The 27709-nt window shown below is 41.1% G+C and overlaps 1 protein-coding gene across 2 annotated transcripts; it reads left to right on the top strand.

Moving 5' to 3' along the window:
• The first annotated feature begins 24 nt into the window (after nt 1-24).
• Nucleotides 25-27662, top strand: ZRSR2 (zinc finger CCCH-type, RNA binding motif and serine/arginine rich 2). Of its 2 annotated transcripts, none has more exons than XM_075914233.1 (12): nt 25-247; nt 1998-2077; nt 2578-2653; nt 3108-3216; nt 5254-5340; nt 7874-7912; nt 9668-9783; nt 12243-12456; nt 16681-16736; nt 17201-17310; nt 19059-19536; nt 27281-27662. In XM_075914233.1, exons 1-12 carry the CDS (start codon nt 201-203, stop codon nt 27282-27284), a joined length of 1416 nt encoding a protein of 471 aa, XP_075770348.1. In that variant the 5' UTR covers nt 25-200; the 3' UTR covers nt 27285-27662. The 2 variants fall into 2 exon arrangements, with proteins under 2 accessions (XP_075770348.1, XP_075770347.1); XM_075914232.1 differs by having other exon boundaries at nt 2521-2653.
• The last annotated feature ends 47 nt before the right edge of the window (nt 27663-27709 follow it).

The following is a 27709-nucleotide window of genomic DNA, read 5'->3' as shown; positions in this document are numbered from 1 at the left end:
GGGAGTCGGATGCCATGGTCGCTGTAGGGTCCAGGCCCGGCGCTCAAGCAAGGACACGGCGCAGAGGACATCAGCCAGCCGCTCTGCCGCGCATGCGTAGTTCCCATCGCGCCCTTCTTCCTCCCGGCCCAGGGAAGCGGAAGGAAGGTGCCGCTTCATCCTCTTCCTGTTGTATCATGTGACGCGCCTTTGTAGACAACATGGCGGCCCCCGTGCTGCTCCCCGCGGCGGCGCCGGAGAAGCTGGGGTGAGTCCGGCGGCGCTGTCGTGACGGCTCCTCGTTCCGCCCGTGCTGCCGTTATCTGCCACCCTCAGCCCCCCCCCCCCCCCCCCGCCTCCCGCCGCCGCACACACCTGCCAGCATCTGCCGTGCAGCTAGTCCGGGCCCCTCGCCTGCCTGCTGTGCTGGGGAGCGGCCCCCTCTTCTCTCCCCCCAGCGGGTGGCAGATGGGCTCCGAGGCGGGGAGGTCTAACAGGAAGCACGGAAACGGGCTTGACAGAGATGGAGAACCTGGTAGACAAGGGTGCTGCTGCTGTTGATGACTAAGAGCGTGACGGTTTGACGACTAGAAGGGGCTAAACAGGGGTTATTGATTGTTGGAATCCAAATGTCTTGGTCGAGGCATAGTCAAAGGTCTAGACTCTAGAGAAAATAACAAATGTTAATGATAATAAAAAAACGTGTTGGCATATGTTCATCATTGTTTGGCATTCCGGATTTGACCCACAACCTGCCTGTTGACTATCTCTGAGCTAAAGAGTTGTGGAGAGCTTTGAAAGGATAGGAAGCGTGAATCCTGAATGTGAGGAAACTGGGATTAAATGAAGAAATTAAAAAAAGAGGATAATGCATTTAGAATGGATGTTCAGGGGAAGATATTTTGACAGCTTTTTTTTTTTTCCAACAGTGTGTGGTGTGGGAGGATGGCTGTAGGAGATAGTCCTTGAGAGTGGGGAGGAGAGTTCTCAGCGGACTGAGCAGAAAGAAAATTGCAGATTTGTAGGTGTATTATGGAGGATGAAGCAGCAACATTTTTGGATGCTGCCTGGATATTTGGAGTAAAAAAGAGCCATCAGAGATGAGTTGTCTCTCCAGCTACAAAACTTCATTACAGGCCTGAATGAGAGGAAGGTTAGAAATAGTATTGATAGTGACAGAAAATTGGAGAAGTAGACAGACTTTCAAAAGGAAATTATGAATTCAGTTTTGGCTGAAATAAATGTAGAGTCTAATTGATTTAGAGTTGTCAGACACAGGCCGAGATGTGGCATTGGCAAGAATTTAGAATTGGAAAGGTAGATCTGAGAATTTTCTGTTGCTTTTATACACCCACACAATATTTAGAGGAGAAAGTGGATAAAGACAGAGTAATATGAGACAACAGGAGAGAGGAGGAAGAGGACCAAGCAAACGGGATGCCAGAGGAATAATCGAGAGATAGAATAACTAGGAGAGGACAGAGTTCAAAACTGTCAGTGCGAAGTCTCATCTCTCCACATATCATAAAGCATCTGTGATCAGCAGTGTAATATCAAAAACAGCAGAGAATTCAAGGAGAATGAGCTGCTGTTTTATTTTATTTTATTTTTTTTAAGCCTAACTATGATTATTACTATTGGCCAGACATAGTTTTGATGACACATTTTCCTGCTTTTAAAAAACCCAACATCTGAAACTTTAATACAGCGGTTCTCAAACTTTTTGGACTCCGGAGCCCTTTACGTGCATAAACATTTATGCAGAGGCCCAGCGGTCCACTGATTGTATGTGTTGTACCTATCGATGTTTCCAGTTTGTCAACCTTGCGGAGCCCTGGGGCTCCGCAGAGCACAATTTGAGAAATACTGCATCGGTGAATATTTGGTGTTATTTAATATCTTTGATTTTATGAATTAGTGTTGCTGAAATTTGAATATGAAATGTTATTTTTAACTATGTAATGAAAAATGTTCTGAAGACTTTTCATAATATAGGTGATATACTTTGCCTTTTTCAGCCATAAAAAATACAGAGCTATTCTGAAGAAAGAGAAACGAAAGAAAAAAAGGCAAGCACTTGCCAGGTTAAGAGATTCAGGTAAACAACTAAGCCTTTATTTTTGATACTTTGTAACAATGTACGCATTACTAATTCTTATTAGGAGAAAGAAAGGAACATTAAAATATGAGCCTACTTTTATGATGGTCCAGAACACACACAATTTTAATGATGCTCCAGAAAAATGGAATTTATAATATAAAATTTTTCTTTAGAAGATAAGTACATGTAGCACAATATTTCCCACATACAATGTCAGATGACTTACAACAATGTATAGTAAATATTTTTGAAGTTTCTTAAAGGTTTTCTAAATAAACCTTAAATTTAAATCTCTAGGATTAAAAAAAAAAAGAGTGCACTAACACATTCATATCTTTGATTAAATGGCATTTTAAATTTTTAATTTAAGGAGAAACTATTTTAAAACTAATGTAGCTCTAATTTGAAGGTTTATATTATAGCATTTATGTTATATACAGTGATTGAAGCCCAGGAGAAAAAATTGTATGTAGAGGGACGTGTTACTTTTTCCTCAGAAGTCACTGAAAAAGATGAACCATTGTCTGAAGAGGAGGAACTGGAAGAAGAGGAAAAACAACTTGAGGCTGAAAGGTAAATAATCTTGTGTTTAAAATAATATCAGCAGCTGAAAACTTGTTTAGTCTTTTATTTAATTAAATATTAAAATCTCTGACAAGTAAATATATAATTTATCCATATTATGCAGTTTAGTCAAATTTTGCTGAAAATTTAACTGGATCCAACAGAGTTTCCTGGCAACAGAATAAAAAATGGAAGTATAACTGTCTAAAACCCTGTTTAATTTTCCCTGATTTTTCCAGACTCAAAATGGCATTTTGATATTAAAAGTACCTGGATAAGCACCTTTTATGGGGAAATTTAATGTTAGGACAATGTCTTTGTAATATGCTGCAGTGTTCAATAATTATAATTGTATTTAATAAGCCTGCAACCACGGTACATGAAATATAAACAAAAGTATGTTAACAACTTAGTGATGGACTCTAAACTTCTCTTACTAAGTAATATCCGATTTTATTGGTAGGCAAAAACTACATGAGGAATGGTTGCTGAGAGAAGAAAAGGCTCAAGAAGACTTCAAGGTCAAGAAGGAAAAAGAAGAGGCCATAAGAAAACTTCAGGAAGAAGAGGAGGTGAAGTATAAACTGAGATCAATGTTTAACTGTAGTATACTACCCATCCTTCAGGAGAATTATTAATGTCTTTCTTTTTAATAGCAAATACACAATACTTGAAGTCCAGTATGTTTATTTACTTCAGTTTTGATCTTAAAAGACACAAACCATTCACTGCTTACCAAAGGATATCTGTACATCTAAAAACTCAGAGGTAGAAAGGTTACAATATATAACATGGCAAGGTGGATAAAAACCCTATATTTTAATTCCAGTTTATTGTTAAAAATTAAAATTTAATTTGAAATGATGACATGAAATATATTAAGGCTTATTTTACTATAATTTATTAAAATAAATTACATAAAATATTTAATATATGTTTGATGCCAAGTTTTCAAGAAGTTCAACCAGCTGAAATGCTGAGCCAACTTTTGACAGCAGTGACTCTTCTGTAGATTACTCCTGGGAGAATTCTGCACCACTGGGCACTGGGATAGGAGGGGTTGTGCATGTATATTCCCTCATCTGGGCTTTGGAGGGGTAGGGGGCAGAGAACCAGGAACTGGTTTGTCATTTTGATGCAGATTTCCCAGGTGTAGCAGATATACAGACAGTATTATCTTCATCTGAGTGTATTCAGTAAATTCAATTAATGGGGATTTTAGTTCACTCAAGCTAAGAAACCAATGAGGAGTTGAAAAAGCAGAAAAGCTTGTTTTCTTCTACCAGTCTTGGAGTGAGAGAATGAGATCGACTAGTTCTAAAATCTTGACTGATTTGGGACCAGAAACAATCAGTTCAGTTGACTCTTTACAAATTATATTTCCTTTGTTTAATTAATCAATTACAGCTTGTACCTTCTTGGTCCAGCATCCTTGGGACCTGTTTGGCCCCTAATGAGGGAATTTGCCGGACATGGGGAAGTCCCTTGCCACAGCCCCTCAGCCTATTGTTTCTTCTTGCTGCTAGCTCATTCTGCCTGCTGGGCTGCCCTGACCCAGGCTGTCACTGCCCCGGCCCTGGCCTCAGCCTCGCTGCCAGATGACATGCAGTCCCAATTGGGCTGTCACAGAACCAGCCCCGCTGCCGCAGCCCATGCCAGGCTGCCTCTGCTGGGTGGCTTGCGGCTCTGCAGCTGCTGGCCCCACCCAGCCAACACCAACCCCATTGGGCTCCCAGCTGCTGATCCTCCTGCGTCGGGGCACTCTCATCTAGGAACATCAGTAATCTTTATGTGCCCCAGATGTTGCCAGACCCGAGAGTCCCAGTTTAGGTATGTGCAACCTGTAGTTATAAATGCAAAGCACGATTTGATTATATTTTTTCTTAGGTATTGAGTGCATTGCAAGTAGTTTCATTTAATGACAAAAATTGTAAAATGCTGTCTTTGTGCATCTTTATTTGAATTGAAACAGAACTTGACACACATTGCAGGTAAAAATTATCTAGAAAATGAGAAATGCGTCAGTTACCATTTTACCATAATAATGTAAACATTAAGAATCTGAATATATGCAAGTTAAACTATGTAATTGCTTAAATGTATATAGATATATATTGTGTATCTTTTTGGTTTGCAAAAAATACTATATTTAGTGGAAAGTCTCTGATTACCATAAGAACTTATTGATTATTTAGTTACAAATAAATAAGGGTTTCTTGTTTGCTGATTTAAACATGATTAAAATTAACTGGAGATGTGAATGGGTAACTGGTGGGGGCTGGAGCAGCTTGCTATAGGCGGGAGCACTTCAGCTAGTTGGAGCAGCTTCTGTCTGCAGCAGGTCCAGACAGGGTGTAGTATTCTGCTGGAGTAGGCCCCCTCCACAGGGGCATGCTCCATGCCCGCTGCCCTTTTAATCCGTTAAGAGGTTAAACATTACGTGTAACTAGTTAGTCAATTAAACAGGATTTTACATCCCTAAAATTGACTATTTAAATGCTTTGATATGTTTATAGCTTTCTCATTCATGTACATTCTGCTATATTTTTGAAAATATTCTTTTAATCGCTTACCAAGAAAATGAAGAGTTTATGTATTTCTTCTCAAAGAGAAAGATAAAAGAAGAATGGGAAGAACAGCAAAGGAAGGAGAGAGAAGAGGAGGAGCAAAAGCAACAGGAGAAGAGAGAAAGAGAGGTGATGCCTGCACTAGGAGGATAAACACTCTGCATATCCTCTTAAAGTACCAGATGTAACAATCTACAATTGTATATAAATGCCAAAAGTTAGCTTGACTTTATCTGCTTATTGGAGTTAAAAATGGGGAGTGGTAAAAATGGATCTTGTGGTTCTAATACAGGGAAATAGACTCCAAATAGTTTATTATAATGAAACCTTCTACTGTGGCTAAGAATTAAACAAAACTAGCTTCAAGTCCTGCACATTTCTACCCAAACTATTGGTTTCATGTATAACCCTTCCCTTATAACTATTTGCATTGGGCCAATCTTAACATATATTGGTGGTGCCAGTTCTCACATTTTCATCCAAAATGTAACATGTTTAAGATAACTCTTAACATAGTATTGTATGTTTTCCCTATAAGACATCTGAGCAGTCTTAGTGTAATCATTTTAAAGAAAAAGGTTCTTACATTGATCTAGAATTATATTGCTGCTGTTCCTTAACAGTGTTCTTACTCAAAAGATGTTACAGATCCCCTTTACCTGACTCATTCATCAGGATGTATCTTTTTCATAACTTTTTTGATGGGGAAGAACATAATATTGAGAAGTATTAAGAGCTGCACAACTAATTTAACCAAAAAGTGATTTGGTAGAGTATCTGCTTAGAATTGAAAGAGATGGTAGTTGTCTATTTGGATTTCGTCTTCCAAAGATCCAAAGTCAGGTTGACCCATTGCTCTCATGGAGAGGGATGATCACAACTTTCTGGAGTTCATCTATCTTGTTTCAACTTCTCCAGAGCAGCAAGAGATGAAAACTGATCTGATCATTCAGAGCTGCTTCACTAGAAATGCCGACGTGATTCAGCCCTCCGCCACATTCAAGTAGCTGCAGCAGGAGAGAGAACAAGTAGTTTTTCCTGCTGCCTTTAATAATGGAAGATAGCATTGAGGCTACTGTACATAATATTTCTTCAGTACAAGCAAAAATGTAACACTGACCAGAATTGTCAGTCTCTTTCTGGAACTACTGAGGAAGTGATATGGGGGAGACAGCCACCAAGATATAGCTATCATCATCTGGATGAAGATAAACTGAAAAGTAAAATGGGGATAAGTGGGAGAAGTTAGTAAACTAGGAAGTTAGTAAATTGGTCCAAATGCAATAAAATAATGGAGACTGACAGGATGGATGGATTTGGTTCAGCAATCAGCACTGTCTTGGCTAAGCAGAATTATGTCCCTCATTCCCTGAGTCAGCAGGAGCTGGGACTACTGCAAAATCAATTCCATCCATTACTCCCTTTCCTTCCACCGAACAGAAAGTTGCTATGGTGCGTGTTTTCTGTGTATGATTCTAGATGTCCAAACCAAGACATAGGTATGAGGAGAACCTCAAACATAGTGGGATAGACTGAAATGGAGAGAAGCAAAAACAATAAAAAGATTGAAATGAGAACTGAAGAAGAGGAGAGTGGTGAAATTAAGGTGTTGTGAATTCTGGAATCCAGTAGATAATGTAAGAAGAGCACTGCGAATCTGACAGAATAAATGTCATGTTTAAACTAAAGAGAGTGCATATGTGCTGCTTCTGGCCAGTGAAAATTTGTGAATTGTTGGCAAAACTGATTCCATGGTTCTTCATGGCCATCTGATAGTGGCCCATAGACAATTAGCTGGTCTCTACATCTTGTTTTCTCTCTTAAATAGCACTAAAATTAATGTAAATACATTATATGCCCTCCTAAAATTCCTTTTTAATGTAAATGTGCTGTAATTGCACAGAAACTCTGTATAATCAATGCTCAGAGGGGAAGCAATCTACATCATTGTGACAGGGAGGAAAGGTGGCTGCATGTGCTGAGCATTATTAATATGTGGTTCCGTTCATAAAATGGTTTGAGAACACCAGAGCTAAAATTAAAATCCAAAATCAGCCTTTAAACTGAACCTCATGTGTTATACATGTGCACACAAAAAGAAATTTAAATTGTGGAGGGAGATCCCTCATGTAAGCATAGTTACAATTTTGTTGTTAATATTGCTCACTTGGCTGTGTGTATGCAAAGAGACCTACAACTAGACATATTCAAACTTATGTTTCAAATGCATTTTTAATACTAATATATATTAAGAGGCTTCACCTGAATGCCATTGTGTATATCTCTATGTGCGCTTATCAAGCAAAGTGTTAGTGCCACAGATAAGTTTAGGCATGCAAAGTAAGATATAGTTCAGTGACATCTGAATTAGAGCAAGAGAAGGCTATTTGTTTCAAAAGTAATTTTGTGAAGCGGTCTGGCTTTTAGATATTAGAAAATTGTCATCTACATTGAAATCTTCTCAGATGTATCCTTTAACATTATAGGGGGGGCTTGATTTACTGCGAAGCAAAAATCAAATTTTCAGCATTTTTAAAACCTACCACTGGACTTCTTTAGCGTGTATGGTCATTAAACATTGAGTTAGGTTCTTAACTAAAGAAAACAGATGAATTACCACCCTTCAAGGTTTTCACTAGTCCTGTGTTTGCACCATTTATAGGAAGCCGTGCAGAAGATGCTGGATCAAGCTGAAAGTCAGGTATGTTCAGTCTCTTTTCAATAAAGAATTGAAAGATGATAGTTAACTACCATCTGACTTTTACCTTCTGACATGATATTCATCTTTTCTGAGAACCTAATGGCCTTATATTATTTAATATGTAATAGTTTCCATTAGCCACAAACAATGTATTTATTAGCTGCAACCTATAATTTTGTTGCACATTTGTGGCTATTTGGCAGCAGTGTAGCTATATGTGCTTGTGGTTGGTTAGGAGAGCCAGATTTAGAATGACTTTGGGATTTTCCTTTCCTTTTCAATTGCTATGATGGTATGTTTATATTGAATAAAAGAAGTCTGTAGCCGAAAAGAGTACTGAATCTGAAATACCCAAGAGATTCCTTCTTTATCTGGAAATGTACAGATCTCAAATTGGTAAAATTCTGCAGAATGCTGTAAGATTAGATCTCAGTGCCTGAATTCAGTCTTTCCATCTCTGTAAAAGAAAACAATGTATTTTATCTCACCCAGGCAGTAAAGGTTTGTAAAGAGTCTCTCACTGAATAGACTCCTGCACATCTGAAAAGTAAAGTTAATAGTTACCAATTTCAGAGTTGATTGCTGTTAGCCACTTTGGAATATTGTTGGGTTCTCAATTATATTTAGACCAAGCAAGGGAACTAAACTTGCTTGACAAAAGCCTGAATGGAATACTGCTTTGATTGCTCTTCTCCAGAAGTACCAGAGGTGTGCTTTGAGCCCTGTACAATAAAAACAAAGGAAAAATACAATGTATTCGATTTTTAAATATCACAGCTGAAGCCACAAATGACATTTTGATCCCGCCTCCTGCCAAATGGCATTATCACCAGTCGAAGGCTCAGAAATGCCAACTGTAAATACTCATATAAATTTCAGTTATTTAATGTGGAAGCCTGGCTTCGACACTTTTCTAAACTGCTTCTCTTATTAATATGGGTGGTCAAATTCACCTTTTCAGGGGTGCTTTCATCTTTGCTTCCACTCACAGATATTTTCCATTTCTAATCTTGTATTCAATTTTAGGAGTCCCAGGCCAGTGAGTTCAATACAGAACTAGACAGAGGGAATTCTTGCGTTTTAATCCCAGTCATAGCTCTGACACTTTTTTCCTGTGGCCTTAGAGCCAAGTTACTTTAACTTTAGTAATTCATTTTTTTTCTGCCTGCATATAAATTCCTATTTGTTAAGTTACTTCACTGGGCTCTTGTAAGAATAAATTAGTTAATGGACACAGCCCTCAGTTCCTGCCAAAAAAAGTATTCAGCCCAACTCAGGATTGGGGATGCAAAGGTATCTTTAGCCACTGTCAAACACTCCTAGTCCTGGGATTGCTATGCTTGGAGATGAGCCTCTTCCCTGAGGTTATCTCCTCCCCCCCCCCCCCCGTCCCAATGCTGGAATGTGGACTACCCAAAGGCTGAGTACTGTCACTGTTTGTAAAAACTTAATGTATTCTGGACTCTGGCAAATGGGAGATTTCCATTTGTGCCCTTATAAGTTCACTTTTTGTAGAGATGCCTTGAATCTGAGTAGGTATAAAGGAAGAGTTGTCCATCTTTGGATAGATTAAAAGCACTTGGATCACCATACAGAGCAGTGATATTTCATTCAAACTTATCTGGATATCAAAGGAAGTAATATTGAATTATATGAGAGTCAAATGTGACTCCATACCTTCATATTCATTTATTTACTTATTTTATGATTTCCTGTTTGTTAAAGTAATGATATGTTAATGGTGTTTTTAAACAGCTGGAAAACGGCACTACCTGGCATAACCCAGAACCTCCAGAGAACATAGGAACAGAAAAAGATAGAGCTAATTGCCCATTTTATATCAAAACAGGATCCTGCAGATTTGGAGACAGGTAATTGGTCCAATGTTGGGAATATAATATGTTTTAAAAAGGTTAGCTTCTTTGGGATTTCTTACAGGCCTGTCAGATTATCTTGTCACTACTGTTGGTGGGGGTTTCTTGTACACTTACTGGTTTGGAGTCTGTTCTCAGTTATACAGCTGTGAATTCAGAGTAAAAGGAGTGCACAGTCTGAACTGGGCTATCTTCTTTTATTAGAATACCAAATACTAGAATACTAAACTGCTAATAGATAGGTCCCCATTTTGATCTGATTGATTCAGCAGAAGCATTTGCAGTGGCAGATCATTATGCCATTGGAGTATATCCAGTTTCCTGTAATTATTGGTACAACTCTAAAAGATGATATCCAGTCAGATGTCTTAATTTGCATACAATGCACATAAACTACTAGAAAATCAAGTCAGTATATATCTATCTACATGACCGGAAGTGTGTCACGTGATTTCCGATATCTCATTATTTGTACAGTACACATTGTTCATCTATTAATACATTTTCTCAAAAAGTGCTCTGTCAGCTGCTTTAAAGAGATCTGCAAAATACAGGCTACAATAACTTAACCCTGGAGAAGCTTCTTACTATCTTTGGCAATTAATGGCTGGCTTCAGTCCTGAAGGAGAGTTGGTATCACCTTTAAATTTCATCCTAGCTATTTCAATTTTCAAATTAACATTTAACCTATTTTAATCTTTCTAAGCTCTTTGTCTCAGTGGTATCTTGTGGCAGTGAGTTCCGTGGGTTAACTATGTATTGAATAAAAACCAAAAATTAATGTCAGGGGTATAAATGTTTTCTTTTAATTTCACTAATCCATTTCCATATTATGAGGCAAGGTAAACACAACTGCAAGACTTTCTAATCTTTTACTTATCGCCTCTCAAAACTTAATAAGCCATAATGTGATTCCATGATTTGAATCACATGTATTGCCTTTCTTACACACTCCTCTGTTATGAAATACATGAAATTAAGGGTACAGAAGGTCAAGAGGGTGTGCTCTTACTATCTTGCAATAAAAGAGATCAAACTGAAAAATAATACATTTAAATCTGAAGTGAAACTTTTTGTATAATTCAGAAATAACCTGTGAAAATCACTGTCTACATGTTGAAGTTGATCTTAGTAGGATTCTAAGTGAGAGTCTTGTCAAAAAATGAAAACATATTTACAGTAAATGGGACTTGAGTGTGTGTCAGACGCTAACTGTGTGGAGATCGGAAGAAACTGTCTGTGGGCAGCTTATTAGATAGTTATCTGTTACAGAGCTTGTACCTTGTAGTATTTATTCTTTGCCAGTGTCAGATGTGTTACTGCACTAGATTGATTACTGATATGAGCAGGTATAGCAGAACCTGTTTATCTAATTTAATTCACACTGGGTCCAGATTGGATAATCAGAAAGTTGGATAATCCAGAGAATGGGAGAGTGCCATGTTTCAATGTAGTCTAGCAGTCACAGGAGAGATCACCCACTTCTGGCCCTGGAGTGCTGGTTGCTTGGTTAATGCAGAGAAGAGGATAATCATGGGTCAGATAAATAAATTCTGCTGTACATTTGTTCCTATGTCATGAACAAAGCTACTGAGCTCATAGTAACATGGTTTCCCTAATTCTCAATGTTAGTTTCCTCTAATATAAGGTTTGTTCATACATAGTTTTAATAAATGATGTAGTTTTCTACATGAAATGTAAGATACATCCTCCAAAGTGCTTCCAAGAAAAAACTGACACATGTTGGACAGAGCTCACTTAACCTGGGAGAACAGAGATCCTACACCAGAATGAACCCCTTTTCATTCAGAAGCAAGTCACGGAGACTGTTACTTGAGGGTGTCTCAGTGAACTTCAGGCAGTTCTGGTGAACACTCTATTGCAGCATCTGAAGGCCTCTTGTGGCCACCAATATGATGAAGATTAAAATAAACCTGCATGGTGCTGTCACTTGTAAAATCTGGTACTTCCATAGCTGCATAAATTCACAACCTGGGACCTGACTTTCCTTCTCCTTACCAATAGGATGAGGGTAACTACATTTACTTCATTAAGTTATTTTAATTTTGCATAAAATAATAGAGGGGTTCTTACAGAAGTGAGACTTTAAAGGATCTGGAAACACAATTTAGAAATTGACACACATTTCAAAATAGCAGCATTAAATAAACCCCTTTAATTTTTGAAATTGCCAAGTGATGACTTTGTGTGTCTGACCATTGATGGGGTTATATATGGCTGGAGGGTTTAAAGCTATCAGGAAACTTGTCATGAATGACCTGCTTTAGTCCTTGAAATATGCTGATTCAGTCTCATAATTACACTAATGAGGCTCCTTTATAGATTTTTTTTTCCCAATGAAGATCTGTTAGTGGGTCTAGAGATAGCAATGTTTGCAGCTTGAGCAGTTGTAGCCTTTGCTGAACATTTTTTTTTCTTTACCATAAATGATTTAGGTGTTCCCGCAAACACAACTACCCAACATCTAGTCAGACGCTTCTGATCAGAGGTATGTTTGTGACATTTGGGATGGAGCAGTGTAGAAGAGATGACTATGATACAGATGCAAGTCTTGAGTACAGTGAAGAGGAAACTTATCAGCAGTTCTTAGATTTCTATGAAGATGTGCTGCCTGAGTTCAAGAATGTGGGGAAGGTTATTCAATTCAAGGTACGCATATGAGCCCAAAGATAATTATCACCTCTCTTGCATACCAGCATGGTTCCTTTGCTGGTCTTGAATAGTGTACTTCTTAGTTGTGCAGTACGGCATAGCTAAGTTTAATGCATATATTTCTGATGGTTCCTGTACACTAAGCTCTGTGCCATCACAGAGGACTGTATTTCTTTAAGACAGCTGGGGAGCCTCAGGCTGAATACAGCCTGGATTTAGCAATCCTGAGGCTCAGAGTCTCAGTCAGGGGCCACGTCAGTAAGGGTTTGGGTTTGTTTTTTGCTTCTCAGATGTCCGTGGGTTCCCAACTAATTTTTCTGTGGGTCAGCAGCTCCCAACCCTAAAAAGTTTCCCCAATCCAGCTTTAAAAGCATCCTCTTTGCATCTGTAATCTCTCCCAAAACTTATTCTGGGACAAATTCACAATATATTTATAAAATTACCTTCTAAACTAATCTGTTTATTTCCCAATTTTACAAAGATTCTGAGCAGTTCAGCCAGAGCTGGAAAACTTTATCAACCACCTACTAACCCAAGGACTAAGCCTTTGAGCCAAAGTAAAGGTAGCTGTGCAGCCATGGTCATGCAACCTGTGCCTTCCCTTTACAAGTTGTGCTTGTGGAATTTTAAAGGAGGAAAATGGTTGTTATATGCTTGATTTGGAACAGTCAACTTTCTGTTTTTCACTTCTAAAATGTAACTGCTACTAGGGCTTGGTGAAGAGCAGAAAAACATTTGTTTGACAGTATGAAAGTAAAATATGTGACTAGCACATGGTGAGTCAGAAATGATAGAATACACACAAAGATATGTTCAGTAACCACCTAGTGTAATTTGTCAAACTGTTAAATACCATTCAGCTATCCTTACTCACTGCATCATGTTTGATAGGGATGTTAATGGGTAAACTGGTCACCTGGTAAGCATCACCCTTAATGGGTGATGCTTACCTGGTCCGGAAGCAGCCGGACTAGAGCAGCCTCTTAATGTTTAACCGGTTTAAACGTTTAACTAGTTAAACAGGACTACATTCCTAATTTATGATACCTTTATTCCCTTTTGTATCTTTACTTCAATTATGATTAAAGCTGTAAGAAAACTGCAGGATGTGACGCTGTTGTGGAAACTGCAGCTTTGACCTCCACCAGCTTTAATAGTTGCCGCATGTTTGAGAGGCATTGTACCTACCTGTGCTCGGTTGCAGTGCCAGTTACTCAAATTTGACCTCCCAACCTTTCATCATGAGCGGGACAGGCACAAAGGCTGATGAGAAGGATGAGGCAAAGGAGCCACGCAGTTGAGATCAGGTTTCCATGGGGATTTGCCTGAGCTCAAGGACGAGTGCTGCCGCCTGCACTTTGTCCTGCTGGTGGTAGCCTTGCACTTTGACCTGATGCAGTTTTGGCTGCACCAGGTGGTGCCTGCCAAGAAGCAGCAGCTCCTTTGTGACCTAGAGGACTTCGCCTTCTGTGGTTTTTTCAGCTGTATCAGAGGATGGTCCTGGGGAGGCCTAAGTGAATGAGACTGGTCTGGAGTTTCAGCCTCCCACAGGTACAGACAGGGCTTGGGGTAATTGAGTACTGGCTTCCCACCGGCCTCAGGGGTTTCTGTGCTGGGGCTAACTCTAGAGCACATGTGCTCAGCACCAAAACTGCAAATTAAATTAACTGTGGTTACAACCTTTGAACAACCCCCCCCCCCCCCCCAATTTTCTTTTCTTACAGCTTTAATTATGACCTATTCTAGGGATGTAATAGTGCAGTTGATTAACCGATAAGCAAAAGCTTATAGTTTGATGATATAGACTACACGTATTCCCCCTCCCCCAAGTAAATTTTTTTTAGCAAGCTGGCCATCAACCTGACTCAGTCCTGCCTTGTGACAGGTCTGGGACCTACCCCTGCTGTGGTTCTGCATTTAAAGTGTATTAGGAGCTAGGCTGGCAGGCAGTCTGGTTGAGTTCCAGTTCGGCCAGGTCCAGGAGCACAGCTCCCCTCACCCCAAGACGGGCTGCTGCCACCCTGTGCTGCTGCCTCTGTTTGAGACAAGCCAGTCTGCAAGGGAAGCTGGTTTTTAGAGGCAGGGGGCTCCTCAGGAGTGGGGCCGGAGTGCATTGGCTGCCTCCGGGTACTAAAGAGTAGTTGACTAACCAACAAGAATTCGTGAGGTTACTCGACGAGCCAATTAACAAATATTTAACATATCTAATCTGTTTCAAGAAAGAGAAATATCTTTTTCATGAGCAGTCTTGTTTTCCATTTTTTTTCTCCCTTACACAGTCCAACAAAAGGAAAGAGGGTTATCTACTACTTTTTTTTACCCCCAGATATTTTTCTCCTATTGTACAATATATTTGCCCACTGTAGGGAATTGTATTACAAGACAACATTTCCACCTGAACAGTGTGAATTGCATTGTTGATAATGAAACTTGGAGAATCAGAAAGAAAGGCAATACATTGGCTTCTCCCACTGAAGTGCATATGGGAGTTAGCTGATGATCTGGCCATAGTTGGAAGATTCAAAACTCAGGCTAGAATGACAGCAGTTGAGGATATTGATGCCCTATCAAGGAAAATATTAGTTGAAATGAATGGCTAAAAGACAAGGGATTCTGATACTAAAGGATTTCAGGGTAAAAAATCACTATGGTGTAAGTGAAGATGCACATCAATAGAGATGGGACCAAAATGTATCCTCCCTGCAAGATGTTTCAGTAGCAGGTTTTAACACATACCTGTTCTGTTTTAAAGTACTGTTCTACAGAAGTGATGCTCTTTGGTTTTCACACCTTACATCAAGCCCTTACACAGAACCCTGTAGGAGTGATCTGATTCATTCTCAAATGTCATGCTTGGCATGATTATTGTAGGACAAAACTAGGACAACAAAGTCCTACTAGTCCTGGTATAGACAGAGCTTCTAAGGCCAGTCACAACTGCTGTAGGGCCATTCTGTATCTAATCACTTGAGTTATTTTACACAGTGTTGACTATGTCACTACTTACTAATAATAAGCTAATATCATTCTCTTAAGTATTTTACTTGTATCCGTCTGAAAATTCCTGTACTAAGCATTTTTCAACCTGTTGGGTAACTTCTGTCTGACAAGCAAGTTAAATCTGATATAACATACCTTTTATGAAAAATATCACAAAGACTAGACAATTTATTTGTGCAACAAAACCATGCCTGCAAGAGTTTTTAAATCATTTTCTGTGGAATGAAGCCAGCTTTATGGTACAATACAGGAAAGAAAATAACTACAGGGGCTAAATTTTTAACAGCTTTTTGCCAAATAGCTACCTTACTCTTGTTTTAAGCTGAGCTTTGCTTCATTCCATGTCAAAATTAGTTGGTTTTATGTGAATTTAAGAATTAGTGCTTAGTACCCACTTTGGAGCTGTAGTATCTTAACATTTTAAAAGCATGGTGATCTTTTTTTTTTTTTTTAATACACTTCTGGTGAGTTAGTTGTCGTTGCTCCTACAACCTTCCAAAATATCAAACTTTTTTGTGCTAATATTACTTATCTGATTTAAATTTGTTGTGGATATTTTTTTTCACTTCTACCATTTTTCTCCATCTCCGTATTCATTCTCCCCATTGACTAGTCATTTTTTCCTTTCCTATAAATGATCTTAATGTCTAATCATGAGCATTAGCAGATCCAGCAGTAACTTAGCTTATATTACTAGTATTAAATTCTATTAAAAGTCCAGCTGCTGTTTGTTGACTGTCTTCCTAGGATTGGTGAAATCTTATAGTTTAGATGGACAGAACACCATCTAATCAGGAAGATTGCTGTGCCATCAATATTGCCTACCCACAGCCTCATGGAAAATAAAACACAACTTGATTAACAGAATGAGGTTTTAGTTTGCAGAGGTGTGTGTGTGTTTGTGTGTGTGTGTGTTCAACTAAAAGCTGTCAGCGATAGGGGGAAATGGAAACATCAAGAATTTAACATCAAAGCAACTCATTTTAAATGTTAATCAAACACACCAGGAATACTTAATTTCCCTATTTAATCAGAACTAAATATTCAGTTTTATTAAATCTATATGTGAAAACAAGCCAGAAGAATCGATAAATTAAATACTTTTACTTTGTCACCCAGTGTGTGAGTGAAATCGGAGTGAGTATTGTTCCATCATGAATGAGCTGCTGCGGATCTCTCAATTTTTCAGAAGTATTAATAAAATATTTAATTTCTTCTTAGGTCAGCTGCAACTATGAGCCTCACCTGCGGGGAAATGTGTACGTTCAATACCAGTTGTAAGTGCTTTCCAGTTAACTGTTATGATGTCTGACAATTAAATAGTCTAGGTCATAGGCAGTACCCCAGAAATAAAATGTTACTTTTCCTGTTAGGTTCTAAAAGGTTTAATTCCTTATTTCCATTTTACTTAAATTTGAATGTCATTTAAACTCTATTTTATCTAAATGACCAGGGCTCGACAAATCGCTGTTTCTACTCGCTCAGGGCGAGTAGATTTCAGCCAGTCGCCCCGTTCACTGGCGGCACGTGCATGTGCAATGCAGGTCTTGTGCATGTGCAATGCAGGTCTTGTACATGTGCTGTGCAGTGCGGGGCTGGTGAGTAGAATTCACCGCCGTTTGTCAAGCCCTGTAAATGACTAATGCCCACACTGCAGTAACAGTCCACACGTGATAGAGAACAGAATTTAAAGGTTTATATAACATCACAATTATGCTACATGCTGCCCTTATCTTTAAAGGGAGCGAGACTGTCAAGAAGCCCTTGCTCTGTTCAATGGACGATGGTATGCAGGACGACAGCTTCAGTGTGAATTTTGCCCAGTGACAAGATGGAAAACTGCTATATGTGGTATGCCAAGGACTTATCTTTATAGATGGGGAAAGTGTCTTATTACCAAAATGCTTGTTCTAGAACTGAAAGATTAAGAAGTGGTGTCTTATAGGCTTTCAAATCAGAAAGAGATCCACATAAAATTACAGTAGAGGAACTTTCTGGGGTGAATATACAAAAGCTTTGGGCAGGAAGTGAATATGGTATCCAACTGCAGGGAGTGATTTAGGAAACTGGCTGTAGTTAGGATGCAGTGTCACCCTGAATCTTTAGGAAGAATGCTTTGGGATTATAGATTGTAAAATAAGCAGGACGTCTGTTATCTCATTCAAAACTAGCTACCTAGTTAGGTTCTGAAATGTTAAAACAGAGCTTCTTCATAATGACACTCTTAGGGGAATTCTGCACATGCACAGAATTTATGTCCTCTGCAAGATTTGCTTCCCTGCAGAAAAATTGCTTTCTGATGAAGCAAACAAAGCCACAAGAGACACACCAGCTTTCTCCCCTCAGCTAGAGGAAGATCTACAAACTCCCTCCCCCCATCTCCACTACCTGCATCAATCATTCCTCAATTGCAGGGGGAGGGATTCTGTATAGGGACTTGCTCCCCCATTACCCTTTAGATCCAGACCCTTCTGCTGACACACATACCCTGTGATGAGCCCCACTCCCTCTGCACCATCCTGATGAGTCTGTAGTACTAGGATCTCCACCCCACTAAGCTCCAGTCAGCTGTATCTGGATTCCCACCAAGTCCTACCACCCCCCATTGAGCCCCACATACCCAGAGCCCCTTGTGAGCTCTGTGCCCTTCCTCAGATTCCTTCCCCCCACTGATCCCTAACTACCTTCACCTTGGACCTGTGCAGAGTTCAATTACCATTGCACCCAGATCCTCCAGTGAGCTGCCTGCACCCACATTTCCCCACACTAATCCCTGCAAACCTGAATTCTGCCCTGCTGAGCCTGCCTGCCCACCCAATGGAGGAGCCAGGGTCCTGGAGTATATCTAGGGCAGTCCCAGTCCTTGTGCTGTGTCAGGGTTGGATGCAGCCTCACCATAGAGTCTGTGCCCATGTGGGGAAGAGGGACCCTGTTCATTGATCTCCCACCTCTGTGCAGCTAGTGGTCTCTGTCTTATCTCTTACTGTCATGCTGGCGATTTTGCAGAATTTTAAAATATTGAGTGCAGAATTTCCTTGAGTAATTATGATCAGTGTTGATTTATATTTAGCGGATTCTTCCTCAGTCTTGTTACAATACTAAATGTATTGGTCTTTAAACAAAAAATTCTTACCTCTAGGATAGCACTTAAAAGGCCAGTCCATGTACATTAACATTTTAGATAGAGGCATGAGTAAACCAGCCATTAGACAGAACTAACACACCCATTCAACCCAATTTATATAAGGATACTTACTTTTTAGTTTAGTGAAGTGTAAAAATTAAGTTATAAAATTACTAAAATCACTTCAGCATAAGACATACTAGAATGTTTGAATGCTTAAAACTACTATTAGAATGTGTGGGTCTCATGACTAAGATTATAAAATGTAATCTTGGAAAGAACTGAAGGGTTTTTTTTCTCTTTGTAAATGAGATAGACATGGTAGGAATATCTACAGTGGAAAAACAAAAGATTTAAGTACAAAAGTCTTTTAAAATGCATATTTAATGACTGACATTACAGTAAAATAGGATTTAGTTGCCTTTAAAGAATATTAAAGTAACCTTTAATACATTTAAAAAAAAATCTGTTGCAGGTTTATTTGAAAGGCAGAAATGCCCAAGAGGGAAACACTGCAACTTTCTTCACGTATTCAGAAATCCACACAATGAGTTCTGGGAGGCTAATAGAGATATACATATTTCTCCTGAACGGACCAGTCAATCAGCTAAAAACTCTGAAAGGAGAAACAGATCAGGCCATCATGAGGACTATTACAGCAAGTCAAGAAGACGGACCAGTCCTAGCTCAGACCATTCTTACAAAAGAAATGGAGAATCAGATAGGAAAAAAAGTAGCCACAAGAGCAAGAAAAGACGGCAGTCTGGCAGGTCGAGAAGTCGGGAACGAAGGCGGTCACATAGTAGAGGGAAGAAGAGGAGAGGTCGTAGTCGCAGCAGAAGCCATAGTTGCACACGTGGTCATAGTCGAAGCCGAAGCTCCTCTCGGTCCAGGAGTCGGGGCAAAAAGAGGTCAGACAGCAGGGGCAGAAGCAATGATCTCCCGCCAAAAAAGTGAGAATGCTTTGAGGAGTTGCCACTTGAGCAACTATAGTGTTACTAACATACCATGTGTGTCAAAGATGGCTATGTATAAAGAATGTTGTACTATATTAGGGCATATCTTGTATTAAAATTGAGTATCTTAATAATAAAAGACCTTGGACTATGACCAAGAAAGATGGTATAAATTTAATTATTTAAACTTACCACAGACCAGGATTATGGAAATTCAATATTTTGTGTAAATCCTTCCTGGAGGACTAGATCATTTAATTTATCCCAAGATCAAGTGGAGAACAGGGATCAAAATGCTCCCTGTGCTGTTCCTTTAACTTACTACAGGCAGTCCCCGACTTACGCGGATCCGACTTATGTCGGATCCGCACTTACGAACGGAGCTTTCTCGCCCCGGAAGTCGGGGCAAGAAAGCCCCGTTCGTAAGCTGCTCCGGTGCCCCTGGTCTGCTGGAGACCGTCTCCAGCAGACCAGGGGCACCGGGCGGGTTCCCGCGCTTCTGAGGCTTTGCCAGAGCAAAGCCTCGGAAGCGCGGGAACCGCTGCTGCTGCCACTTGGGTGCTGGTGCCTGTGGTCTGCTGGGGACCGTCCCCAGCAGACCACAGGCACCGGGACCCAAGCGGCAGCAGCGGGCAGGTTCCCGCGCTTCTGAGGCTTTGCCAGAGGACCCCCCCGCGGGACCCCCCCGCGGCTGCGGCTTCAGTCAGGGTGCCTGTGGTCTGCTGGGGACGGTCCCCAGCAGACCACAGGCACCGGGTCTCATGCGGCAGCAGCGGGGGTTCCCGCGCTTCTGAGGCTTTGCTCTGGCAAAGCCTCAGAGGCGTGGGGAACCGCCACTGCTGCCGCTCCAGTCTGGGTGCCTGTGGTCTGCTGGGGACGGTCCCCAGCAGACCACAGGCACCCTGACTGAAGCCGCAGCCGCGGGGGGGTCCCGCGCCTCTGAGGCTTTGCCAGAGCAAAGCCTCAGAGGCGCGGGGAACCGCCGCTGCTGCCGCTTCAGTCAAAGCGGCAGCAGCGGCGGTTCCCCGCGCCTCTGAGGCTTTGCTCTGGCAAAGCCTCAGAGGCGCGAGACCCCCCCGCGGCTGCGGCTTCAGTCTAGGTGCCTGTGGTCTGCTGGGGACGGTCCCCAGCAGACCACAGGCACCTAGACTGGAGCCGCAGCCGTGGCGGGGTCCCTCGCCTCTGAGGCTTTGCCAGAGCAAAGCCTCAGAGGCGCGGCACCCCGCTGCCGCTGCGGCTCTGCTCCCTGTGTCCCTGGTCTGCTGGGGGGGGGGGGGGGGGGGGCGCAGCTAGTGTGCCCCCCCCCCTGCAGACCAGGCTTTTGTTTTGGACTCTGGGGCAGAGCAGCTGGGGCGCTGCCGATTGGTCCTGCAGCGCCCGTGGGCACTACTGGACCAACCCGGCAGCACCCCAGCTGCTCTGCCCCAGGTCCTGATTCAGCCGCTGCTGGTCAGTTTCAGCAGCGGCTGAATCAGGACGTCTGGGGCAGAGCAGCTGGGGTGCTGCTGGGTTGGTCCAGTAGCACTCCAGCTGCTCTGCCCCAGGCGTCCCCAAGTCAGCCGCTGCTGAAACTGACCAGCGCTGACTACAGGAAGCCCGAGGCAGAGTTGCTCTGCCCCGGGCTTCCTGGAATCAGCTGCTGATCAGTTTCAACAGCAGCTGACTTGGGGACCCCTGGGGTTCTTAAGTTGATTCTCTATGTAAGTCAGAACTGGCGGTCAGTTTCAGCAGTGTCTGAATCTGGACGCCAGTTCCGACTTACATACAGATTCAACTTAAGAACAAACCTACAGTCCCTATCTTGTACGTAACCCGGGGACTGCCTGTATTTACTAAGCAATCATGGGGTGACATTTAAGATTTTGAAAGCCACTTTGCTTCTTCTGCTAGTGAGGGGTGAGCAATAAAAAAAACCCACCCCAACAGCCTGCCAGCATTAGTCTCTGACTGGCCACTGTATTTACTTGTGCCTCCCCAGGTGTCAGGCAACAACAGCTCTCATTGACTACAGATTGCTGTTCATGGCAGCATGGATCAGAACGCTGCTTCCCACAGCTCTCATTAGCCACAAACAGTGATCCACAGCCAACGAGAGCTGCCATGTCCAGATATCAGCAGAAGTGCAGGTAAATAGAGACAGGCCTGCCAGGAACTAACCCTGCGGACCGAAGCAGGTCCGCAGGCCAGAATTTGCCCACTTCTGTACTAGTGCCACTGAGGAAATTCTGCATATAGGCACAGCATAGGAATGGTCCTGATGAATGAAGGAGAGGAACAAAAATACCAAGAGGGAGTGCACAGGGGTTTCAATGGTAGGCCACACCAACTGATATTTAATACTGTGCTCCTTAAGCTAGTTAAGAGTTTGTGCTTGTATTCCTAGAGCAGCAACAGGAAATACTTTGAATAGACCCAAAAAAAGTCTGCTTGCTTTAGATAATAGTGTTAGCAGAAATGTTCTTATTCCTCCTCCTGCCTTTTTAAATGAGGAAAGACATGGTTCAGCAACTAAACTGGGCATAAATCAAGGCAGTAATGTTAAGGCATGGTAATTTAAAATGGGGAGCAATGGCTAACATGAACTTAGGGTTAAAGATCACTGCAGGGATACTATAAACTTAAATACAGGAGTGTTAAGAAACAGAGTGGCTGAAGAAACTAATAAAGTACATGTAGGGGAGTAATAAGTGTACTGCTGTCAGGACTTCCTTATTCCAGTTCTTTATATACTTTCCTAGGTGGAGCATGCTGCCACTAATGAACTTGGGTGAATTGTTTTGGTCAAAGTGGTAATAAAAATATTTAGAAACCACAGTTAAGCCTGATAACACCCCACATCTATCAGTGTTTAAAAACTTCATTTGCATTCCAACTGGATGTTTGAAACCAGTATTATCTTGGGACAGAGATGCAGAATTTAAAAGATTTTCAAAGGGCACTTAATTCCTACTGACTTTTTTTTTCAAGCAGAACTGGGAATGTAGCTATTCTTGAAAATACAACCCATAATGCAGATGCTTGTTTATAGCTACACTGTTAAATAGAAAAGGAAGTATTTATTCTAGCCTTGACTTGAGGGCACAGCTTCCTCTAAAGCTTTATCCATGCATCAGTGTGTTAATATCAATAGTGCATTCAGCAGCTATTTTTTTCTCCACATTTAAGCTGTTTAGATATGCATTTAGCATCAAAAGCTAGGTTGCCACAACTTTGTGTCAGCATTTGTTTTTCAATTGCTTTTCTTCCTCCTGCATAACATCTAGTGATCAAGTGCATGGGGAATAAGTCATAGGTATGGCTTTTTGCAATTACACTATAGCTTAATGAGCAATCTGTTTTGTTTAAAATCCCCCACAATTTTCTCTTTTAAATGTAAGCTTAAATTTTGCAGGAGAAATAGCAGAAGGGCTTACAAAGGGACTAAACTCATTAGATGAATTTTTCATGGTGTAGTTCTACTGCCCTAATAGCTCCTAATACATGGTGTCCTAAAGAAATGAGAATAGCACTGAGGAGTCCATGTTCTAGATACTGTACAGGTAGCTCCTTGCTCCATGGACCTTTCAGTCTCTTCCCCCCAAAAAGGGCATTTCAAGTAGTCTTTAGTAAGTGTAGGCTATTGACAAGATTCCCACCCCAAAGCGAGATTTAATCCTGGTAGAGTGTACTTTAAACAGGGTTTCTGTACATGCTCTGTAAAAATGCAGCAGCAGCAACTAATTTCATAGCACTCTACTTCAGAGAAAAGCTAGTGACCCAGGTACAAGGCACAGGAAAATCAGGCTCTTCAGCTCTTCTGGCCTGCTTAGTTCGCCAGTTCATAGCAGTAGAGCATGTTTAAAACATCTGAAAACACTTTTAGCTCTAACTTTTGCCCTCCATGCTTGAAGGGAAGAGTAATTTTCTCAGGACAGATTTTAAGCATGCTCTGCATTACTATATTTACTGTACAGTATTAAAACCTACACAACTGTTGGTGACATCTGTAATGCTATTTGTCATTGACTGTACTTTGCCTCAAATAATGAAAACTAGAGTTATACTGTATGTCATCCAAATTGTTCTCAGGCCCACATCAATAGCTCTCAGAAGCAGAGTAGTTCCATGTTAGTTTGTAACCAGTAATGCTTTCAAGCATGGGTACATCAGTTTGAGGATTGTGAGCACATGTAGCTTTCTTTGCAGAGGTTGAGAGATCAAGAGGAGGACTGCTTTCAGTTTCTTTCAAGAGTGTTTACCACACATTATGATGCCTCACCCGGTTCCTTAAATATACAGTGCTATTGCAACCACTACTCGACTATAGCATCCAGTTCTGTCATCCACTATTTCAAGGTTGTACCCATGACAGCTCATACCACCATTTCATGTTGTCAGTCTGTAACTGGAAAAACTTAAAAATGAATAGTCTTGCAGACTAACTCAGCTACTCCTCTGAAGCTTTTAACTGAAGAGGGTTCAAGTCAGATAATTAAAGGACAGGAAAACATGCCTTGTAGTGACAGATTCAAAGAGCTCAATCTATTTAACTCAGGAGATTAAAGGGTGATTTGATAAGTCTGAGTACCTATGTGAGGAACAAAAGCAAGATAGGATGGTTCTCAAGGCTAGCATACAAAGATAAGATTCAACAGCTGGAAGTTGAAGCTAGACAATCTGACTAGACATAGATGCAGTTCTTAACAAGGAGCATAACTGACCACTGAAAGTTAGTACAGCTGTAGTCAATCACTAGACTTTAATCAAATTTGGTTTTTCTGACATGCTCTAGTTCAAACATGAATTAATGCTGAAAAGTGGTATGCACTGTGTTATACAGGTCAGGCTATATGATGAGAGCCAGAGAGATCACTATCTATGAATTTTTCAAAAAAAGCCTTACTGGGGCAGGTTATGAGCAAGATGCAGGGATCTACTTTAGCATGCTACAAAAAACAGCATCCCTTCCTGTAAGCTATGGAATTGGCATGCCACCATTGTTCCAGCTTCACAAGATATAAATGGCGGGCAGGGGAAGAAGTGGAGATCACACAGAGATAGTGGAGAGACACAAATAGCTAAAGCAACAGTTTTTTGGGGGGGGAAAGAGGGTAGCTTTGAGATGAAAGGGTGTATGTTCAAATTATAGAATCATAGGGCTGGAAGAGACCTCAGGAGGTCATTGACCAAAGCAGGATCTACCCTAACAAAATCATCACAATCAGGGCTTTGTCAAGCTGGGACTTAACCTCTGGGGATAGAGATTCCACCCCCTCTCTAGGTAACCCATTCCACTGCTTCATCACCCTCCTACTGAAATAGCTTTTCTTAATATCCAACCCAGTCCTCCCCCACTGTAACTTGAAACCATTACTCCCTTGTTCTGCCATCTGTCACTACTGTGAACAGCCTCTCCATCCTCTTTGCAACCTCTCTTCAGGAAGTTGAAGGCTACTATCAAATCCCCTCCCCCCTTCTCTTCTGCAGATTAAATGAGCCCAAATCCCTCAGTCTCATGCTCCAGCCCCCTAATCATTTTGGTTGCCCTTCACTGGACCCTCTCCAATGCATCCACCACCTTCCTATAGTGGGGGCCCTAGAACTGGATGACTACTCCAGACATGGCATCATCAATGCCAAATAAAGGGGAATAACTGCTCTAGAGCTGTTGGCAATGCTCCTCCTAATGTACTCTAATATGCCATCAGCTTTCTTAGCTACAAGGGCACATGGTTGACTCATATCCAGTTTCTCATCCACTGTAATCTCGAAGGCTATGTCTACACTGGCAGGTTATTGCACAAGAACATCTTGTGCAACAACTCTTGTGCAGGAACACGTCCACATTGCCACGTGCAAGATGTGCTTTTGCGCAAGAGCATCCATGGCAGTGTGGATGCTTTCTTGCACAAGAAAGCAATGATGGCCATTTTAGCCATAGGACTTTCTTGTGCAAGAAACCCATGGCGTACATCCACACTGCCCTCTTGCACAAGAGCTCCTGTGTAAGAGAGCTTACACCTGTTAGAAAAGAGCATAGCTCTTACGCATGAAGCCCTCTCTCACCACACCGTACTGTAAATCATCTTGCACAAGAGCAGGTGGGCATTGTGAACGCTCTGCGGAAGAACGGCCGTTCTTGCGCAATAACCTGCCAGTGTAGACATAGCCCAGGTTCTTTTCTGCTCAACTGCTACTTAGCCAGTTGGTCCCCAGCCTGTAACAATGCTTGAGATTCTTCTGTCCCAAATGCAAGATTCTACACTTGTCCTTGTTGAACCTCATCAGATTACTTTTCACCCAATCCTCCCAATTTGTTTAGGTCACTCTGGACCCTATCCCTACCCTCTAACGTATCTCTCTCTCCCCCAGCTTGGTGTCATCTGCAAATTTGCTGAGGGTGTAATTCATTCCCTCATCCAGGTCATTAATAAAAGATGAACAAAACCAGCCCTAGAACCGATCCTTGGGGCACTCCACTTGAAACCGAATGCCAGTCAGACATCGAGCCATTGAAAGCTATCCATTGGGTCCCACCATCGAGCCAGTTTTCTGTTCACCTTACAGTCCATTTATCCAATCCATACTTCCTTAACTTGCTGGCAATAATATTGTAGGAGATTGTATTTAAAGTTTTGTTAAGGTATATCACATCCACTGACTTCTCCATGTCCACAGAGCCAGTTCTCTCATCATGGAAGCTAATCATATTGGTCGGGCATGACTTGCCCTTGGTGAATCCATGTTGACTATTCCTGATCACTTTCCCCTCTTTCAAGTGCTTCAAAATGGATTCTTTGAGGATCCCCTCCATGATTTTTCTGGGGACTGAAGTGAGGCTAGCTGGTCTATAGTCCCCTGGATTGTCCTTCCCGTTTTTAAGGATGGGCTTTCCACTTGTCTTTTTCCAATCATCCAGGACCTCTCCCAATTTCCATGAGTTTTCAAAGATAATGGCCAAAGGCTTTGCAATGACATTTACCAACTCCGTCACTACCCTTGGATGCATTAAATCCAGACTCATGGATTTGTGTACATCTAGTTTTTCCAAATAGCTCTTAACCTGTTCTTTCTCCACTGAGGGCTGCCCACTTTTCCCCTATTGCACTGCCTAGTTTAGTAGTCTGGGAGCTGACAGGCAAAAAAAAAGCATTGAGTACTTCAGCTTTTCCCACATCATCTACTTAGTCACAGCTATAGGACAGAACTAGTCCAAGATACCCTGGTCACAGCAATCTCAAACCAGCATTTCTACAAGGATGTATCACTTCACTGAAATAAGAATATAAACGAGAACATCCTCTTGCTTTTTAAGGCTAGTAGTATCAAGCAGCAGATCAGACTTTTACAGTCCTGGTACTAAAGGAGATCAAAAGGTGGACTCCAAACTGCCAGAAAAAACTAGATTTCCTCCTTGACTGCTGGCCAGAGTTAAATTTTGCAGCACGGCAAAGTTAGCAGAAATTTTGCTTATAAATTAGATAAGTGAAGTTAACTTGGGTATAAATCAACCTCTTCAATGCTGTTTCTTGGTCTATTCTCAACACTTGGAAAAATATTCTGCAAGGCATTCGGCTTGAAATTATTTAAGAGTCCAATGCTTGGTATTCCAAGGACAGCATAGACTGCATTGCAATAGCTGGAATACAAAGTGATGATTAAGTAGATAAACTTACTCTTGTATGTACGCTTGCTTTTATCTTATCCTTGTTAGTATCCTCTCTAAGGATTTCTAATGATTTTCCATATTTTTTTTCTCTAGGTAAAGTCAAGTGGAATTCAGGCAAGCATCTTAGTGCTGCCTTTTTGGAAAATGAGAAGTGGCTTCTCCCAGTTACAGAAAAACTTCATCTGAAATTAGGACTGCCTATGGTGTACTAAATTGCCCTTTATTCTAGTCAAGAAACGGAATGTTAAGTTTTATTATTCAAAATACCTTCAGTTAATGTGTTTTTTACTTTAAAATTAAATAGCACTATAACCTAAACTAAATATCCATTTAGATGAAGTTTCTTTACAGTACAGTGTTGTGGCTTAAGCTTTCAATTACCTGCTTATTGTTTTCTGTAGAAATTGTAATAATTGTAAATAAATGGAGTTCAAGTAAACTTTAAACATTTTTAATAAAGTTTGATGCAACTCAAGTGCTATAGTGTAGTTTCACTGTACATTATTTTTACCTTTCACTAAA

This window comes from Pelodiscus sinensis, chromosome 1 (assembly GCF_049634645.1).
Source record: "Pelodiscus sinensis isolate JC-2024 chromosome 1, ASM4963464v1, whole genome shotgun sequence".
Taxonomy (NCBI): Eukaryota; Metazoa; Chordata; order Testudines; family Trionychidae; genus Pelodiscus; species Pelodiscus sinensis.
This window is presented reverse-complemented; position numbering and strand designations above follow the sequence as displayed.